The following is a 21,576-nucleotide window of genomic DNA, read 5'->3' on the forward strand; positions in this document are numbered from 1 at the left end:
GTTACGACCTCCACAGTAGCACAAAAACAAAATTTTTATATGACATAATTTGCTTCCATGAGTCGATATCGAGTCATAGAATATCGACTCATGGAGGTTTGACTGTGGTAAGAGAGATATTGACTCAAGCCATGTTTGGACGTTTGTTCGATGATATCCAGTGTGATCTAATTCAATAAAACGCCGAAACCCAATGCATAATAAATCAAACATTGCGATAAAATTCATTAAACTTAAATTGGCGGTGATTAAATAAAGAGGAAGAAGTGTGTTTTCCTAAATCATGTATTCCACAGTAAATTATTTGAACTTTTATCATCGACGGACACTGAACTTTTCCTACATTCCACTTGAGACTCATAATAGACAAATATTTACCTCCCACCGACATCTGCTGGAACAGCCCTCGCTCCAATTGTGTCCATGCTGCCGAGCCCTCACTTCCAACACATTGAGATGTCCGGCAGGGCTTTCTGTTTGCACTTGTTGACCCAACCCTTCCAGTAGGAGAAACCTTGATCTTTGTGTATCTGCTTGGCACACTCAATGTCATCGGTAATATCATCGGTTAGGAATGCTGCGCCCCATGAATAAATAAATCACAAAGAAAAAAACAGTAAGCAATTAATGCTCCTAATGGTGATCGTTTCGGGGAAATAATCAGCGGGTGATCTGGGCAAATTTTGGTTCGGTTCAGCAAAATGCGCGACGCACGGGGGACTCACCTTCACAGTTTTTGTTGCATTTGCCACCTTTGCGTCCCACGCGACACCACTCCTTACTGTTGATCTGTTAGCGAAAGAACAAACGACATTATTTAATATAGAATGCTTCATATCTTGATTCAAATTATTTCGACCAGAATAAAATAACAGATTTATAACTTTTGGTATGCCATAGTATCAACATTTTGGGACGACGTTCTTACCTGAAAGATTCCATAACTGCTAGTGAGGTTGTCCAAGGTAACCTTTTTCGACGTATCAGCGCCACTTTCGGCATTAACCATGCAGATCCCTTAGGACAAAATTCGATAAGTCCATTTAATACCTACGGATGGTCAAATAAACCCACTTACAGTTGGAAATTAGCGTCCTTGATATTTGCTGATTATCCAACAGCTTTGCCAATGCACATTTCTGGAAAACTTTGCCATCGGTAGGATACAAGCAAGCCGCAAACAGCAAACAACTTAATACAGATAGATTTCTCATCTTTTTAAATCCTCCTCACAGCGGGAAGTAGTTTCGCAGACTGTTTGGCTATTCGCTTTATTATCGCGATAATTAGCTGGAGCTTCGTCTAAATCACCCTGGAGGAGCCATGATTAATGACAGACGCCTCTCTGATCGTTTGTATGCGAATTACCCCCAATAGTGCGGTGGAAAATTACTTGTTATAACAGTCAAGATGTCTGACTGATTGGGAAAATGAACATTCCTTGAACAATTTAATAGCAGAGATTGTAGAATATAGAGATCCTTTTATTTTTTAGATTCAATTTTTGAAATTGATGGACAGAACACTAAAGTTACGCTTCGACCAATTTTTAGTATAGTGAAAATCTAATTCACCGCAGTACTGAGGAAACAACTGTACATATGTGCAGCAATTACGATTACGACACAATTCACCCCATTGACCCAAAGTCCGGACCAGGCTCTAAGATTCACAACACTTTGTGCATCTGCATATATGTATATTGTATAATTGTATTTAGTTGATCAAGTGTTATTATTTCAGAGAATTCCGACTTATGATAAGCCTTTTTCGCAGAACCGGTGAAGGATTGGCATCGTTGCATTTTTATACTAAGATCATATTTAGCTTTCAGAGCAAAGAAATCACTTATCACTTGTTTTGAATATTCAAACTTCGAATGCTACGATTATTCGTTACCACAGAAGAATGCGGTCGGACCACTACCGACTCTGGACTAGACTAAACTGAGCGGGATGATTTTAGCGCGCATCGATTGCGATCTTCAATCTGACGAGGTGAGCTGAACCGTGTTTGCTTGTAATAAAACGAAACGCCGTATCCCGTGTTCGTAGCTAATAAATCCAATTGAGAAATCTTGAATGGCAAATTTTGGAGTGCTGTCAATTGATCAACACTATGCGAGTTTTTTGTAATAACTTCATAGACTTTATAGCATTTAGCATGTGTTTTCGCAACTTACATGCTCGTTCCTTACGCTTTGTAATGACGGCTCGAAACTTCATGAAATATGCAGTAATAATAATGATCGCGTCCCTTGCATCTTTGTTAAATCCACATTCATATGGGGTCGATTTATGATGATAATACGAAATTCATAAACTACTGTAGTTCCTACTTGTGCAGTTTTTTTATGTTAACCCTTCACAACACAAACGATCACGTATTCCCAAATCGCATTGATTAGGAACATCTTTTGTGGGGTTGTGAATCTGCGTAGAACGCAATATTTCGAAGAAATCGGTATCCTTAGACAGAAGTCATGCTATTTCTATTTATTCCCTGCCTTTCTGGAATATGCAAAATTCCCAAACAATTTTAATTAGAAATACAAACATCAAGAAGTCGATTAACGACTAAAACCAAGTTATCAAAACTTGGTTCGACTCAAAAACATTTATTCGGGAATTTTGGGTTTTAACTTTTTATACAAATTAAATCTTGATATTTTTTTCCAAATTTAAATTAAATTTTAAATTGTTTTTTTCATTTTATATTTCTCATTCTTCTAGATTTCACATCATCATAAGTCTAGTCCTATTGCAGTCGATCGGCTCATCCTGCGGAGCTGAGTTCATGACAGCAGGAATTGCCGGTGGAGGTCCGCGAATTTCGATCAACACCCCTCAGAAGGACCAAAGCTTTGCCTCGTTTCCCAGCACCGAGTCTACCGTACTTAGGATAGTTCCCACCGAAATTGTAGTCATCAATAACAACACTAGTGATAGTAGCATTAGCAGTAGTAGCACATCTAACCAAAGAACCACAAGTCCCCAAACCATTAACCAAGTCAACGCCAGAGAAGCATTCGGAGTGACGTGGAGTACGTTGAAATACGTAAACAAAGCAGGATATGGTAAGAAAAGAATCGACAAGAAATCCTCTCAAGTTACCCAAGCGGTAGATTTGGGCGACTGGCATTGCCCAAATATAACACAAAACACAAACCTGGAATGTGGATGTGATATGCCTCACACATTACGATGCCGAGGAGACTTGCACGGGTTGGAGCTGATTGCCGATGGTTTGAAAGCTTCCCCTTATTCAGTCTCACTATTGGACTGCACACTGAAGAACGTCACGGTAATAAGTGACGGAAACATTTTTGAAGGCGTCTCATTACAAGGTCTAGTAATATCTTCCGGTGAGATCAAACGAGTAAACCGACTGGCATTTGCTGGGATTAAGACTCCATTACAAGCATTAGGGTTACCAAACAACGCCTTGACTGTTGTCCCGATGCAGTCACTTGCGTCTTTGCCTCAACTGGATCGCCTAGACCTTTCGAACAATAAGATCAAGTCTATACAAAGTACAGATTTCATTTCAATTCCAAAGCTATCATACTTGGAAATGAGTGAAAATCAAATTTCATCGCTCGCTCCCAAAAGCTTCATGCCGGTTCGAAACTTGATCCACCTCAAGCTAAACGGCAACCGACTCGGAGAATCACCAGAAACTATGAAAGCTCTGGAGTCGTGCTTTAACCTCAGAGAGCTCGATCTCCGGTCCAACACTATTCGAGGCCCACTGAAAAACACCACACTCCCGATCATCAAGGGCCTCGAAATCCTAAACCTGGACAAAAACTCAATCACCAGCATCCAAAACGGCGCTCTGGAAGGACTGGCATATCTCCAAATGCTATCCGTTCGCCACAACCAGATTGACGTCCTTCAAGACCACGCCTTCTCCGGGTTGGCATCGCTCCAGGTCTTGGATTTAGGCCACAACGGCATTGTTGCCATATCCGGATCGTCGTTGAAACACCTTCCTCGGCTAATCGTCCTCGATCTCACGCACAACTTCCTCCGAGCGCTGACCTCGGACATCGTAGCACCTTTACCATCCCTCAAAGAACTCCGTCTCGATGGAAACGATATCTCCATCATCGCCCAAAACGCCCTCTACAACGCAACCTCCCTACACAGCCTGTCGCTTGAGAACAACCCTCTGGCGTGCGATTGCTCAATGAAGCCCTTCGTCGAGTGGCTTTCGACGTCGAGGATCGCTTCGCAGGACGTTTTGGGTGCGGTTTGTGCCACGCCACCACATCTGGAAGGAGCTTCGCTGCTTCAAATTGAAACCGATTCAATGAACTGCAACGGCAATGGTGGTGATAGGGAGAAGGCTGACGAGAGCACCTTCAAGACAATCGAGGTAATGCTGAAGCTGAAGAATAATATGTCCTACATCAGAGAGATCAGTTCGGATGTGCAGCTTGGGGGGGTTAATTTTACTGATGAGAGCGACGTTTTTCTGCACTGGAGTATGCACACGGACGAATATTCATGCCGGTTTGTGTACGTGTTTCACGATGACGATCCGGAGAATATTTTGTTCAACTCAGAGGTGAGTAATATTGTGTTTAGGGAGATTACTTGAGATTGAACTAAATTTTGATTTAATCATTTTATTCATGTTTTAGGTATCCTGCAATCAATTACCAGAAGCGGCCAACGCTACGGATTATGTATTTTTGACAAAACTGATAGGAGCATATGATCTCCAGAGCGATCTAAGGTTAGTGTTGGTTAGACTAATTTAATTTAGTGTGTAGTAACTAAATTCTATCCTCTTCAGATACTTATCTATAGTGAATAATAAAAATCTCTTCTGTTGAGTTTTCCGTATTCATAAAAAACTTCAGTATATGTACTGAAATGTATTTCAGTATATGTACTTAAAAGTTGTTTATTGCTGCACAATAGTGGCCAAAATTACCAAAAGGCCAATTTTTGATAAGGGCGTGAAAAATGTGATGAATACACAGTTTATAACCTATATTTTAATCATCAGGACGGCTTTTTTTTAAGATTTTTTAGGGAGGGGTGAGGGTGGTCAAACTGGCCTAGCTTTGTCATATGTTCGTCTCAAAACGAGCATATTTAAATATATGTAGTTACAAAGCCCTTAAACAGATCTATGTAATAGGCTTGATAATGTAATAATAGCTAAGTCCAGAATTTAGTTTTTAGTAGTTTTGTAAAAGCATATTTTATGCAATATTTAACAGTTTGGTACCCCGCAGTAAAACATCATGCACTACACTGTTTAACTCTTAAGTTTGAGGAACATGACGTCAAAATCGTCATCGGCTCGCACAGGTAGGAAGGCAGACAATTTTTAAACCAGTCATCGGACCGGATAGTCTGCATATCGTATTGAATGATAACGGCCAACTATGCATAAACTTTGCAGCCTCCCGCGGAATGATAGTCCGAAGCACTCTCTTTCCCCCCAAGAATATCCACAAGGCCACATGGAAATCACCTAATCAAGAAACGGAAAACCAAATCGACCACGTTATATTCGACGGTAAATTCTTCTCCGACATCACGAAAGTACGCATTTACCGCAGTGCGAATATTGAATCCGACCACTACCTCGTTGCAGTATGCCTGCGCTCAAAACTCTCGACGGTGTACAAGGTACAAGGAGGAGGTTTTGCCGCAGGAGTGGATGGAAGGTGTCGCGTGTCCATTCTACAAAAAGGGCGATAAGCTGGATTGTAGCAACAGCCGCGCAATCACACTGCTGAACGCTGCCTACAAGGTATTCTCCTAAATTTTAGGCTGCCGACTAACACCAATCGCAAGAGAGTCCGTGGGGCAGTACCAGGCGGGATTTATGGGTGAACGCTCTCCCAAAGACCAGGTGTTCAGGTTCCGTACGTGTGCCCACAAATCATCTATTTATTGACTTCAAAGTCATATATGATAGAATCGATCGGGACTAGCTATGGCAGCTAATGCACGAAAAATGGATTTCCGGATAAACTGACAACGATGGATCGGGTGATGTGCGTAATTCGATTTTCACGAAGTCCATCCAGTAATTTGGTTTCACCGACGACATTAAAATTAAGGCACGTAACTTTGAGAAGATGGAGGTAGCCTATATCAGGTTGAAAAGCGAAGCTAAACGGATAGGATTAGTCATCAACACGTCGAAGACGAAGTACATGATAGGAAGAGGCTCAAGAGAAGACAATGTGAGCCACCCATCGAGAGTTTGCATCGGACCCCGCAAAACGCTCCGATCAAATAGAGTTCGCCGACGTACCAAACTTACTATCGACAAAACGCTTATAAGACCGGTAGTTCTCTACGGACACGAGACCTGGGCGTACTGCTGCGTACCATCTATGGTGGGGTGCAGATGGCAGATGGTACGTGGAGGAGGCGAATGAGCCACTAGTTGCATCAGCTGTTGGGAGAACCATCCATCGCTCACACCGTTAAATCGGAGGAATGCGGTAGGCCGGATACATAACCAGAATGTCGAACAGTACTTCGTTGAAAATAGTTCTCGACAACGATCCGATGGTAATCTATCCGGAGAAATATCACTACACCCAAGCAGCACACTTGCTATAAACGAGTTATTGTGACCTGTGTACAACCAAATCCAGTCATATATAAGTTGCTGCAACCAAATTGGTCTAAACTGTGCTACTCGGGCATTTTGACTTGACTTCAATGAGGTGGACTGTGATCGAGATTTCGATGAAGATTTCAGCAGTCCTAGATATGGCGTATTGGGATAAAATTTTTAACATCGTCAGCGTAGATAAGAATAAATACACCTTCCAGAAAGCATGGCAGTTCATTCATAATAATGATGAAGAGTAAAATTCCCAAATGGCAGTCGAGTAATACGAACACAGATAGGATGAGGATACAAACACAGACCATTTCATTTTTATTATATTGGGAAAAAGATAAAGGAATTTTTCATACGCATGCTGGAATTGGCGTTTGTCAGCCAGAGAGTTTTCAAGGAACCGTTTCAATGGAACAGCATCATGAAGAATCAAGTATACCGCAGAGCATCGAAATCCGTACACTTAAGCACCTTAGTATAAGAAAAAGTCATTAGACAATAGGAATCGAATGTAAATAAAACGTTTTTTAATGACATAGGAGCATGAAGGCTTCTACTTTTGAAGTGTTTCACATTGACAAAACTACAAAAAACATGATAAAATAATGAATAAAATCAACTACTCCTGACTCGAAATCCGTCCACCGTGGACGGATTTTGAATCATAGGATCAAAATTCGTACAGCTATTTTTTAACTAAATATTTAAATTCAAACAGTCTGATTGACTAAACTACCACTGTAAATAGTTCGATACGCACCTTGAAAAGCGATCCCTTCGATTTGTATTCCGCTTATCTTATGTAATGATTCGCAATTAGCAATGAAACACAGTTACTTTTGGTGCAATAATACTCTACCCGAAAACAAAATGGCGGCAAAAACTCCGCGTTTGGTGGGTGGCGATTTGCTTTTGATTTTTGTTGTTTTAATTTCAAAGCCAAGAAGGCCTTTCTATGCCATTTCTATGCCCTAAAAGCTTACTGCTAAGTATCTGAACAGGATAAGATAAATTATTTCTACATTAATTACCTTAAACCCCCTTAAATTTATTGATATCTCATGAGGTGGACGGATTTCGGTACTGTACGGATTTCGGTCCCGCACGGTAGACGTTGATAAAATATATTGACGGCTTCGTCGATGTTGTATCCATCAAAACAATCTTCTTGGAAAGATTGTCGACTGGCAATCGACTGCAGAAATACCTAGATGTGTTCAGCGAAGCAAAATCGCATTGTCCAAAATCGAAAATTAACTGGTCTAAAGCATCCAAACCGTCGCGATTCTTCTCAACTTCAAATTTCATCACGAAAGGTGTGTGATGATGATCCATTCTTAATAGCGCCGACGGTGGTTCTAATAGTTCAATTAATGAATCTCTCTCCAGGAACTCGCTTTTATAAAATTAGAAAGGTGCCCTCATATTTTTTAAATATTTTTCCTTCAAAATACGCGGAATTTTCAAATTGCTGTGCGTGTCTTCTTCTTCTTCTTCTATTGGCATTACATCCCCACACTGGGACAAAGCCGCCTCGCAGCTTAGTATTCATTAAGCACTTCCGCAGTTATTAACTGCGAGGTTTCTAAGCCAGGTTACCATTTTTGCATTCGTATATCATGAGGCTAACAAGATGATACTTTTATGCCCAGGGAAGTCGAGACAATTTCCAATCCGAAAATTGCCTAGACCGGCACCGGGAATCGAACCCAGCCACCCTCAGCATGGTCTTGCTTTGTAGCCGCGCGTCTTACCGCACGGCTAAGGAGGGTCCAGTGCGTGCGTGTACATGAACGATTTTTGTAAATGATTTCGACAGCTCATGCAATTTTAAAATTTGGGCAGACTTGATCCTATTTTTATGATATCTATGCAATAAATATTGTTTCCTAACAACCCTTCATCAAAGCTGTCAAATCTCAAAAAAAAATATATATATTTTTTTTAGCCATTTTTTTGTATGGGTAACTAATGGGGGATCAAGTGTCCCCATATTGAGGCAATAACTTCAAATCCAAATATTCTAAAACTTTGATGGAATATTGACATTTTCATCAGTACAGAACACTAAGCATATTTAGGGCTTTGTGCTGTGAAAAAAAGAAGACATTTGGTCATTGTTATGAAAAGTTGTTCAAATTTGGCGTGGACAATGAAAAAATCTTTAAGAAGCTCCATTGGCGTAACTACAGGGGGCTAGGGGGGCTTTAGCCCCACCTAGAACTAAATTAGCCCCCCTAGAATTTATGCCACTTTGTATGATGCAATGCTGATTGAATAATTAATAGAAGCAACAGACTAAGAAAACAAACACAATTTCTAAAATTTTTATTGGATAAAGAAAGTTCTAGTGGTATACTGAACTGTATTGTACAATATTGACAAAGTATAAAATTTTGGAAAAAATTGATTAAGGAACACAGGATACTTAGCTTATCGGCACATTTCAAAAAAAATCCTGATTTAAAATTGGTTTTCTCAGCGAGTATTTAATCTTTATATATTTTAAAGTTTTCACAGAGTTTTGTGAGTATATTTAATTAAACTTAGCGTGTTCATAGTTCTTAAAGATCCATGACCTTTTAGAAAGAATTATCAAAAGAATCCTTCAAAAAAAGTGAGAGCCAAATACTACGCATCATATCGATCCAGATTTTGAAAGCATTTTTTTTTTTGTAGCTTTAAATTGTAATTTGGGGGATTTTCTCAATGGGTGTCTCACATAGATTGAATTGAATTTATTTGCTGTTAATTAACCAAGCAACCGAAGCGACTTTATTTCGATATAAATCGAAAATATTCAGAATCAAAAGTTGGTTTTAGCAACGCAGCGATTTTATCACCTGTCAGTGATTGTCAATATATGACTAGCACAGAGTTACAGGAATTTGTGAAGTTGTTATGAATACCGATAGAAAGAGCAGGAAAGTGCTACGTGCTATCCGGGCTATACCTTGTTTTGCAGAATACGTGAATTCTGTCTGGCCATAGCACAGGCGTCCTCACCTGTAACCCAGATTTAAAAAAAAATAAATGCTTTATGTACTGTGTATTATTTGTAGCAATTTCGTCCAATCCCTGATACGTTGCTGCATTTAGATTTTATCTGCTGCTGCCCCACACAATTATTTTCCTAATACACATCAGAATAGAAGCACCGGTGCATTATTACCTAGTGCATTCGGCTTCGGGGTAGGTGGATAAATTAAATCATTACATGAAACATATCAGAAACCCCCGCTCTGACTCGTAGTCTGGATAGAAGACTTCCACCACACTATATGACCTATGACAACTGACACTACTCGCAGATCGAATTGAACTGAAGACGAACGGTTGGCAATCCTAGATTGATCCGTTAACGAAAATTCGTTTTAGCAGTAGCAGTAGTATGAAATCTAATATTCAAGTATTTGTACACATGAGCTACGTCAGAGAATATCAATCACGGATACTTTCGGAAACGAGGAAACCATGCGAATTAATATACAAAAATGCTGCCAAATATGAATGGACAATGAGGCCAAAGAATATGAAAGTTGTGTTAAATATCACATTTACGGCAGCCGCATTTGCGAAACCGTAGATTGAGTATAGTTTCAGTAGGATTTTCTCATTAATCATCAAAGCTAGAGATAGTATCGTCCCGAAGAATACTTCAACATCAACCTAAAATTAGAATACAGTTTGTTATTGATTTAAATAAATAATAAGGGTTATTTCAGATCTCATGATCAAACTTGTTGATAGAAAAATAAACATAATAAACAAGTCGATTGATGTCATTGGTAACATGTGAAATCCACGTTTGCTTGGATGAAAATTACAGTTCAGTGTCGCATAAGGTGTGTTGCAAGTTTGATTAAATAGTACCATTTCATAAAAATCATAACAAATCGACTTTATTTCGATTGAAATTCGCTGCCTTCGATAGCTGTGAGACACCCCTTGGATTTTCTGCTATTTCCAGAAAATCAATTAAGAGATTCCAGAAAGGCAAAGAAGAGGTAACAACAATTTAAATGAGAAAGAAATTGGAATTCTTTCGGATGGATAAAACTCCACAGGCGTCTTACGACCCAACAAACAATTTAAGTTGAATAAGTTGAATAAGCTAGTTTTTTAGCTGAACAAGCCAAATTGTGGCGAAATAAGCTCTTTATCAGCCTTCAATACTTGTTGGGTAAGCTCATATGTCTTTCTAATCGCATAAAGTTTTGCTGGAATCTGACGACAGAAAATTCGTCACTCACACTCAACCTCCTGTGAAATGATGGTTCTGAGACGAACCGACAATGCGCCTTTCCAATCACAGGCAATCAGAATTTTGAAAGATTTTTTTTTGTCTACTCTGACATTAACGTCAGATGATTTGCCCTCCATGTCGCCAAGTGATTATGATTTGCACTTTGATGTATGTTCGTCTCGGCTCTACCTCCTCTAGTGTATCTGAGAAAACCGATTTGTTTTCAATAATTTACCTTTCCAATTACAAACAGAAATAAAATCTGAATTTTGAAAGAGAATATCGCCTGACTGATACTGACGCCAACGTTTCTGCAGCGTTGTTCTCCGACGAACGTTTATGATTCTGATACTGACGGGAACTTCCTTCAGTACCGCGGGAATGCAACCGACGCCATTGCTTGCTATCAATCCTTTCTTTTCATAAAATGCCGGTCCTGAAAAGAGTCGATTTTAAATCCACAATGCGTCTTTCGAATCACTCACAGCAATCAAACGTTAATCCGAACCTTGCGTTAAAAATTCACTGCTGCTGCTGTCCGACGGCCGCTCGATAATTTTCCGCTACCACGCTAAGAATAAAAGTTCAGCACTGCCACTGATATCCCGAGAACGCAAACGACGCCTAAAAATAACAGATTTTCTTTCCACAAAGCGCTTTTCTAATCACTGATAGGTAGAAGCGAAACGATAGTCTGAGCATTGCGTGGATATTTATCTTGAGTACTGCTATTTTTGGCGACCGCCAGCGCATTCTAATACATTGTTTTTAATACTTGGGGAAAATCTTGAAGAGTTCGTCAATCGATTGATACCAAAATCTCGAAAATTGGTACTTTTCGTGAAGGTCTCAAATTTGAATATGCAGAATTACCTCCCTATCTTCGCAAAGGACGTAAACCTACGTCAAAAATTAGCCCCCCTAGAATTTTTCGTTTGTTTGTTTTCGCCAATGGGAAGCTCACAACATACAAACCCCCCGTGCAGAATAAATAAGGTTTTCAATCCAAAAACTAACTCACCACATAAAGGTCATTTGTCTAGAGGATCTATACCAAAAACACGCTAAAACAAAACTACTTCAGTTCTCGATAAAACAGGGGGTGATCAAGTCTCTCCGGGGAACAAGTCTCTCCACCTTCCCCTACGTTCCTAAAAAGACTGTGGCGGATCCCAAACATCCAATTTTTGGTCCAATGTCGTGCTGAAAAAGCTTAAAAGCAAACAAAAAGCAGGCTCTGACGAAATATTCGAAACATCGAACGAACAAGCGTGTGTACTTTGCGATCAATAAAAGGAACAAACATATTAACAAAAAGCTTTAATGTGCTCATAAATATGAAATCCAGCGGAAACTTAAATCGAACCTCAAGAACTTTTTCCGGCATGTAGACGAACAGCGCAAAGAGACGGGTCTTCCGACTACAATGACCAACAATAGCAAGGACTCGTCATCAATTGAAGGTAGTTCTGTTCGCAGTATCGTAACGAATTTTCCGATGAACAGCTTTTCGATTGCGACGTGCTTCATGCAGCTTCAAACGTTTCTCCGTATCCAGCTTGTGACGAAATGGCTTTGGTATCAGTTCAGCAGCTTGAATCAGTCGGCAAATGTTTGAAATTATCAACGAATCCTAGCCCTAATGGAATACCTTCCATTATACTCCGGAATTGCATTTCATCTGTCTCGCTACCTCTAGTTAATATTTTCAAGCAATCATATGGCATTTTTCCTGATATCTGGACAAAATCATACATTTTCCCAGTCTTCAAGAAAGATAAACAGAACGATTGTTTCGCAAATTACCGCGGAATTGCATCTTTAAGCGCAGTATCGAAGCTTTTTGAAGAACTTGTTCTCGATTACATGAAACACAACTGCTCCAGCTCAATATCTGAACATCAACACGGATTTACTTCGAAGCGATCAACAGTCACCAATCTGGTTCTCTACACAACTTCGATTGTCCATGAAATGGATATACACCGATTTTTCCGCCGCATTCGACAAAATCAATCATCAAACAGGCGTCTAGGATTCAATGCTAGCTTCATCAAATGGATAGATTCTTATCTCATCGGCCGAAATATGTCAGTGAAAATTGAGGCGCGCTGCTCAACTCCATTCAATGTCACATCCGGCGTTCCACAAAGAAGTCATTGTATTTGTATTTCGGACTGTGCTGTCTACATGAAAATCTTAAATCTAGTTGTGGTCAAACATTAAAAACATTACACCTACGGCTCAGCAAACGACAGCGAAATCTGGATGTTGAAATCTTGAAATCAAATTCGTCGGACACTTCGTTGAATCGATTAATCATGGCGACAATGGAACTGTTAGCAGCATATAGTTAGTTGCTTGTGGCTCCTCGTGTAGCAGCGCTCGCGCTCGAAGCGTTCGGACAGGTGCGTATAAACTAATTCTCGACAGCAACTCAGGAGCATCGTATTCGGATGTTAAAATCTTGGCACATAAAAACACACTGAGCAACATTCCTCCGCTTGGCTAGAGTATCCAACCCGAGTAGACGACAGCGATCAGCATAGGATGGCAAATTCAACGGGTCATTCCATGGAAGGCTGCACAAAGCATATCTGACGAATCTTCTTTGAACAGATTCGAACCGCTCGCTCCGTACAGCCTGGTAGGGATTCCGAACAGTAGCGGCAAACTCTAGTATTGAGCGAACCAGGGAGCAGTACAACGCTTTGTAACACAACGTATCTTGAAACTCATTGGAGATTTTGAACATGAAACCAAGCAGGCGATTGGCTCTATCGATGGTATTTGAGAAGTGGCGGGTGTAGGTAAGCTTTTCATCCGAAATAACTCCTAGGTCTTTTACATGATCAACCCGTTAAAGTGGAGAACCAGCAATACTGTAGTCAAACTGAACGAAATTAGTTGTTGGTCGGAAACTTATGACACAGCATTTAGGAATGCTTAGAACCATCATATTCCGAGTACACCAGCCATTGAAGATTTCAAGAAGGTTCTATAGTTCATAGCGGTCAATGAGATCTCGAACAACTACATACAATTTAAGGTCATCGAACAACTACATACATTTTAAGGTCATACAACAGCAGCATACCTCCACGTCGCAAAATAAGGGTTACATCGTTTATGAAAAGCGAGAATAGCAATGGTCCAAGAGTGCTACCTCATGGAACTCCAGAAAGGTTCGAGAAATAGTCGGATGAATTATTTCCAATATTGACCGACATTTGGCGTCCAACCAGAAAAGATCAGAGTCTGGTGCATGAAGCAAAGGAACAGCCCATTTTTTCTAGTTTTGCAAGCACCAGGTCATGGTTAACTTTGTCAAAAGCATATTTGAGATCGGTGTAAACGGCATCTATTTGGAATTTTTTACTCATGTTCTCCATGCAAACGAAGTAAAACTGACAAGATTCGTTTCCACAGAGCGACCGGGAAAGAAACCATGCTGATACGGACTGATGTAATTTCTGCAGGAAGCGAACATTCTATCGTTCATCAGCGACTCGAACACTTTCGACTCCACTCCGAGTGATGTAATGCCACGGTAGTTTCTCACATCTCATTTGTCGCCTTTCTTGAAAATTGGAAACATAGTAGAGCATTTCCACTGCACTGGAAATTTCCTCTGCTGGAGTGATAGGTTGAATAGCTTAGCATAGCTTAGACTGACTGTACATATCAATGGTTGCTGGAGTGATAGTTTGAATAGAAGACAAAGTGGCGCAGCTAAAATATCGGAGCATTTTTTTAAGCACGGCCGATGGAAGAACGCTAGGTCCAGGAGAAAATGATGTTTTGGTCTGACGTATCGCTGAGAGTACCGTTTGAACGTCTACTTGAAAGACATCCACATCCACTACATTGCTAGGTACTCCACTTACAGCTCTATCAATGTCAACCTGAGAAGGCGAAAGGCCCGAGAATACGCTTAAGAAGTGTTTAGCGAAAAGGCTGCATTTATCCTCAGCATTCAGCGCAATGTCGTTATCGAGAAAAACACTTGATGGTAGTTCAGATTCCTTTCTTTTAGAATTCACAAAAGACCAAAACTTCTTGGGGTGTCGTCGAAGATTTTGTTGCGTGAGATGAACATAGTGTTTGTAACGGAGTTTATTATAGCACCGATAATCATTGCTGGCGATGTTGAATTTCCGTTTAGTGAAGGCACACCGTCGAAAGGTATAAGCGCAAAGAGCTCTAGCGCGCACTTGAACCAACTTTTAAAGTGTTATAAACTGTCGTTTGCTGATGACTTCAAACTATATTCCACCATAAAACTTGCAGCCGATGCTGATTTTCTTCAAAATCAATTCAACATTTTTGCTGAATGGTGTGATGCTAATCGTATGGTACTGAACTGTTCGATGATAACATTTGCACGTAGTCGTAGTCCGATATTTCACAATTACTTTCTGCATGGAGCATCTTTGAAAAGAGAAACGGTGGTAAAAGATCTGGGAATCATACTTGATACAAAGCTCACGTTCAAAGATCACATTTCATATGCGACCTCTAAAGCTTCAGCCAATCTCGGTTACGTCTTCCGTATTTCTAAGTCATTCAAAGATGTGTTTTTCCTGAAGGCATTATATTGTTCATTGGTTCGATCAATACTCGAATATGGGTCGATGGTCTCCATTTCATCAGAATGATTGTATGAGGATCGAAAAATTGTAAGGTTATATGCCTTGCGATTATTGCCGAGGAACAACCTAGACAATCTGCCGCCCTACGAGGATTGGTGCCAGTTAATCAACCTGGTTCTCCTTGGAGAGCGCAGGAACGTGTCTAAAGCAATGTTTATTACTGATCTTCTAGCTAGCCGAATAGACTGTGCGGGGTACTAAGCCAGATCAACACCAACATTCGACGAAGATTTTCAAGAAAATTATTTAGCTCTTTTTTAGTGGAATGTTTTCACTGTCATAAGACGAGCTTAGTACAATTCCATTCAATTCCACCACCTCGTATTACTTTTACTTATACGTTTTTCGACCTCAACTGTAAGGTCGTCTTTGGTGTCTCGTACTTGACTCGACTTCGACTCGACTTGAAGTTGAGGTCGAAATATGTATATGTAAAAGTTAATATGAGGTGATGAAATAAAATGGAATTGTACTAAACTCATCGTTGACAGTGATTCGACGTTAGATTTTGGAAAATTTAACTCAAGAGAGCTTTTCCCTGCACCTAAATAAATAAATAAATAAATCAATCAATCAATAAATAAAAGATACGAACGCAATAACCAATCTGAAATTTGTTTTTCAGTTATAAATTTTGTCTCATCATGAAGGAAGACATATCTAAAGACGAATACCTAGGATCATGCCAGGTGGCTGTACTTCCGACTCCCTACATAAATCGATCGAAGACAAAATCCATTAAAAAAGAACTCATCCCTGGTGCGGCCCCCACCACTAGGGAAAGTGATATCTCCGATATCAGCCGTATCGTGGACAACGAGCAACGCAACGACGAACAGGATGATGACAATATGGACGTTGGAGGTGGTGCCGGTGAATCCGACTCCTACTACGACGAGCTGCTGATGACGCGCATGGCAGACGATCCCGATCTGATGATCAACCGGATGCGGCTAGAGGAGGATGCCGCGGCAAGGCTGCCATCGGTTGGAGTCAGTCGGATAGTGCTTGAAGGGTTGGGAGCATTCATCATGGTGACCACCGTGATGGCATTCATATGGGGTTTCATACGGCTCAAAAGTGGACGGAGTAATATGCCATCGATGAGCACGTGTTACACGGTGGATGATCGAAGAGGTCCACTGCACGAGGTTGAGAGCAGAAATAGGTATTTTAAACTGCAAGCAACGACAAGTTTATGATAATGATAGAATGAATGTAAATGATAAAAGACGTTTAGTTTAAAAAACGATTAATTGGTCTCAAGAGATTGAACTATTTATATTCAAAAAAAATGTAAAAAAAACGTTTGTAAATACAACAATTCTTGGTTACGAGATGATATATTTATGCAGTAAAAGAAAGAAAAAGTTAGTTCAAAAAATTAAATAAGGAAGTATGATCTGTGAAAGTATACCTACTAACTTTTACTACCATAGAGATATCGCATGATTTCAAAGAACATTTAACGTGCCATTACTGAAAAGGTTTCATTTTTTGTGAATAAATCATAAACCATGAATATCATATCCGGCTCGCTTTGAATTTTTGTATCACATGTTTCCCAGGATGATTACGGAATCCCAACGAAAGGCAGAAATGAAAAAACAAAACAAAATCTCAAACGGCAGAAATTCGAAAGGAAGACCATATTGAGCACGATGAACACGATAGAAACTGCACCCTGCTCTAACCTTGCATACAAGATCCAGCGTACAAGATTGCATACCGCTTGCCATACTACTACTCACCATGAAATGAATTTGAGGATTTTCGCACGGTCATAGTTTCAAAATTCACGACGAACCTGATACGAGTTTGATTCAAATCATGAATTATTCAATTTATTGCACGGTAGTCAGCTATTAAATCCTTAAATTAATGATGATATTACAACTAGTTTAAGTGAATGTATCATTCCTAAAAACAAAACAATTTATCTACTACAAAAAAGCTTTGCTCCAGTCGTAGACAGGACTAGTTAGGCATTCGTCACTGTTGAGATAGTCTTATTCCGTCCGGTGCCGTTTGGGTCAACCATACCGGAGATGGTAGCAGGCCCCACCGCACCGACAGCACTTCCTCCGTTGCTGCGATCGTCAATATGCGGCGCAGAGGGTGCAGACGACGAAGGTGGAACAACCATCTCCGGGACGAACGTTTCCACCTTGGGGTAGTGAGCCGGCAGTCTTATCACCTCGTCATATGATGGCGGCGGTTCCAAAGGTGCTGTAAAGGTAGTAAAACGTTAAATTAATTACCGAGGTTTGATTTGGCGGCAAAATGGACTGCCAAGAAAAAGTTTTAAAAAATCGATAACCATTATATTTAAAGCTTTGACCAATTTGATTACTATTTAGATTTTGGAAGCACTCTTATTTTTGCCCCTAAAGTTAACTTCTCAGGAGCCCTCCAACCGAGTACTTGATTCTCAAAATATACATCACTACTAATAAACTGTTATTAGTAGTGATGTACGAAATATCATGTTATTTGAAATTTGATTGTTTCTATTGATTAATAGATTTTATAAACAATATTGTAGTTTAACCCTCCCCTCCCGCTCAAAGTGTCTGACAAATTTTGCACCTTCTCTTCATCGAATTGTTTTTACAATAAAAAATAATATTTTGCACATATGTATGGTTCCATTAGACTGCAAATATAATCAATTTCGAGTACAAATAGTTAAACTACTGAAAACAATCAATTAACTATTGATTTATAATCAAAACTTTGCTTTTCTTTGTTTTCCACTAATTTCAGCTATGCCAAATAGCTCTTCTTTTAGCATTTTTTTCAAACATAATCCCTTCCTATTGAAATCTTTGGAAAAAGCCGTGAGCATGAAAGGATTAATCAATTTCCGGAAAATTATTAAGGCATGACTGTTTTAGAACCTCTTGAATTTGGTTTAATTTTAGTAACTATTTTATTAAACTACTAGCTAATTTTATCCTAATTGAAATTAATTCAGAGAACATGACATTACTGTTGCATTATTTTCAATTTTATAGAAAACTTCCCCAATAGCATGAATAGTATACATGGTACCCATTATGTGTGACACGCACGACATCGTGAGACTTACGAATGTTGCTGCCCGGGTAGATACTGCCGTCGTCGCCGATGAAGGCGGCATTCGAGTGTGTGACGGTGGTTGTGCCGGATCGGTGCGTCTGGCCGCAGACCTCGCCCGTCCCCAGACAGTCGTAGACCGTTCCGTATGGCGCCCGGTGATGATGATGGTGCTGAATCGACATGATGTCGTAAAGGTTGGAGCCAATCTGAACCACGTGCACCGATTGGGCGGCTTCCTGAAGTTCGGCGAGTCGTTTGGCGCGAGCCTTTTTACACTTCAGTATGATAATTAGCAGGGCCCACGCGAGAACTAGTATTAGATATAGGAATATGACCATTGTGTGGCTCTGAAATGTGAAAAAGAAAAAAAATGGGTGCAGGAATTATTCCATGTTTCATTTGGCACTACATATATCAAAGCACTAAGCAATCTAATATTAAATATTTGGTCAAGTCATTCGAGATGGTTTATTATCCGATCAAATTTGAACCATCCGAGCAGTAAGGAAAGTAGTTATGAGATGTTTCGAATAACTAAAAGCTGACATTTCGTACATTGGAGACATTCTAACAGACGGATTTTTCCATAATGCCCCCAATGTTTGGCAGCACTCTCTCTCTATCATTTTAACAAAACTTTGTGGGTGTGGAGTTCATCTTTTTCCAAAAAACATTCCGTGTCTCACATCAAATTGCATCACGGCAAACCCTGTAGAAGATTACCTAGTTGATCGATTCTTTTTCAAACTTCCAAACAATAAAATATAACCCAAGCTTTTGGCGTATTTATTTCCTTTAACTTCAATACCATAGGGGAGACTAAGTAGACTTGATCCTCTTTTCTGATTTCCGATGTATCACAACCAAAAATAAATAAACATACGCAATTTCCACACAGACTCGCTAAGAAATATAGTATTTAACTTTACTGATGTACCGTGGATAATCAAAATTCGGACACACTCAAACCTCGGACGCTTGAATTCGTATGGGAAATTTTCTGAAATATTTCATCGAAATGTTTCGTCAAGCTGGAACGGAAGGACTAATAGTTTTTGCTTGTTTTAGTATAGTAACATTTTAATAAGACATGTTAAAACAATGCGACGAAATGATTAAAAGACTGTCTGAGCTATGCAGTGCGAATTGTTTTCAATAATTCTTCCCGGTACTGTGTAATCAGGTGTCCGAAGTTTGAATCTTTGTGTCCGAAATATGAATCCAACCCAGCCGGTGTCCGAGGTTTGAATCAAACAGAAGCCGGACATTTTTATAAATTTCAAACATTCTTCGCAATATTCTGCACGTATTAATTACGTAGTTCAAAGATGAGTACTGTACTCAGTGATTGCAATGGTGATTTAAACAGTGTGATTTAAAATGCGAGTTAACAGAATGATTGTATATCAGAAAGTGCTTAAGCGTCCGAAGTTTGAGTTTGCACGGTATGACAGTCCTTAAATTATTGTTGTTATTGATACACAATCGTTTTTTTTTTGGAGTGCTTTAAAAAATCGACTTTGAAAATATTCGGGGAAAATTGATCCCTCTCCAAGAACTTGAAAGATAACATTAGAAAGGTGCCCTCAGAGTTTATAAATATTTTATTAAATATTTTCCCTTCAAAATACGTGGAATTATCGAATTGCTGTGCGTATACATGAACGATTTTTGTTATTGAATTCGACAGCACATGCAATTTTAAAATTTGGGGAGACTTGATCCCCTTTCTATGAGATCTACGCAATAAATAATTTTTCCTGCCAACCCTTCATCAAATCCATCAAATCTACAAAAAATTAGAAGCCTAAGAACAGATTTATATTTTTTTGAATTTTTTCGTCAAATTTTTGTATGGGTGACTAACGGGGGATTAATTGTCCCCATATTGAGGCAATAACTTCAAATCCAAATATCCTAAAACTTTGATGGAATGTTGACATTTTTATCAGTACAGATCAATAAGCATATTTATGGCTTGTTGCTGTGAAAAAACGAAAGACTTTAGTCATTGTTATGAAAAGTTATTCAAATTTTGCGTGGCCAATAAAAAAATCTTTAGGAAGGTCAAAACATACAAACCGCCCTGCAGAATAAATAAGGTTGTCAATCCACAAAATAACTCACCACATAAAGGTCATTTGTCTAGAGGATCTATACTAAAAAATACGCTAGAACAAAACTACTTTAGTTCTCGATAAAACAGGGGGTGATCAAGTCTCCCCGGGGATCAAGTCTACCCACCTTCCCCTAACCGTAAGCTCTCACGTTACGCTTTACCCCCCTTATTAGGTTCTGTGCAACAGCTGGCTGCAGCTTTTTCTGTACGGAAGCCCACTTTTTTTCATGCCTTCGTACCACGCTGGGAGAATATTTGAATTGTGGCATAAAACCAGATCTGGTCAGAAGATCGTAAGGACCTCTCGTTGCAGCAGATGCTCCTTTAGACACTCCTAGAGGTAGATCACTCCGTTTACAATCCCGGTAGCGCACGCGTTTGCCACACGAGCAGAACGCTTTCCAAATCATGTACCTATTTCTTGGCAAACTTTGGAAGTACTCACTTGTCATAATACGAGTTTGTACAATTCCATTTAATTGCACCACTTGATTATACCCTTGACAGAAAAGTATTTCCACCTCAACAGTAAGGCCGTCTTACTGTCTTTCCTTTCGACATTCGGCCAGGAATTCCTTCTGAAAATTCTCTGGAAAGGCCTTTGTAAATTTCTCCGGAAATTCCTTGGAAACTTCCTTCAGGAAATCATTCGGAAATTCTTTTAGTGAAGCCACACGGAATTTCTTCCGAAATTCCTGTAGTAATTATTCCGGAAATTTTGTTGAAAGAATATGTTTCAGGAAATGTATTAAAGAATGAAATAGGAAATACTAAAAGAATTACTAATTAATACTAGATGAAATTTCCGAAAGAACTCTTACAGAATACCCTTACGAATAATTCTTAAAAGAATTTCTTAAGTGATCTAAAAA

At 39.5% G+C, this 21,576-nt stretch overlaps 3 protein-coding genes across 10 annotated transcripts in view; 1 reads left to right on the forward strand and 2 right to left on the reverse strand.

Moving 5' to 3' along the window:
- LOC134214232 (leucine-rich repeat-containing protein 40-like) overlaps positions 1-17,033 on the forward strand; it is a 125,432-nt gene extending 108,399 nt beyond the window's left edge. For all 4 annotated transcript variants that reach the window (XM_062693637.1, XM_062693638.1, XM_062693639.1 and 1 more), the window contains 3 exons: positions 2,733-4,572; positions 4,649-4,743; positions 16,130-17,033. In XM_062693637.1, coding sequence (XP_062549621.1) covers positions 2,733-4,572; positions 4,649-4,743; positions 16,130-16,706 — 2,512 coding nt within the window. In that variant the 3' untranslated portion in view covers positions 16,707-17,033. The remainder of the gene's footprint in view (positions 1-2,732; positions 4,573-4,648; positions 4,744-16,129) is intronic.
- Positions 275-1,935, reverse strand: LOC134214231 (lysozyme c-1-like). 3 transcript variants are annotated; one of them, XM_062693636.1, is made up of 5 exons: positions 1,900-1,935; positions 1,079-1,312; positions 929-1,017; positions 726-789; positions 275-577 (listed from the first exon to the last, which is right to left on the reverse strand). In XM_062693636.1, the coding sequence occupies exons 2-5, from the start codon at positions 1,212-1,214 to the stop codon at positions 438-440; spliced, it is 429 nt and encodes a 142-aa protein (XP_062549620.1). In that variant the 5' UTR covers positions 1,215-1,312; positions 1,900-1,935; the 3' UTR covers positions 275-437. The 3 variants fall into 3 exon arrangements, with proteins under 3 accessions (XP_062549620.1, XP_062549619.1, XP_062549618.1); XM_062693635.1 differs by having other exon boundaries at positions 1,755-1,925; XM_062693634.1 differs by having other exon boundaries at positions 1,079-1,925.
- Positions 17,034-17,321: 288 nt separating the features above from the next.
- Positions 17,322-21,576, reverse strand: part of LOC134218448 (uncharacterized) — a 28,275-nt gene continuing 24,020 nt past the window's right edge. For all 3 annotated transcript variants that reach the window (XM_062697447.1, XM_062697446.1, XM_062697445.1), the window contains exons 3-4: positions 18,596-18,932; positions 17,322-17,733 (exon numbers count right to left, since the gene is read on the reverse strand). In XM_062697447.1, coding sequence (XP_062553431.1) covers positions 17,486-17,733; positions 18,596-18,932 — 585 coding nt within the window. In that variant the 3' untranslated portion in view covers positions 17,322-17,485. The remainder of the gene's footprint in view (positions 17,734-18,595; positions 18,933-21,576) is intronic.

This window comes from Armigeres subalbatus, chromosome 2 (assembly GCF_024139115.2).
Source record: "Armigeres subalbatus isolate Guangzhou_Male chromosome 2, GZ_Asu_2, whole genome shotgun sequence".
Taxonomy (NCBI): domain Eukaryota; kingdom Metazoa; phylum Arthropoda; class Insecta; order Diptera; family Culicidae; genus Armigeres; species Armigeres subalbatus.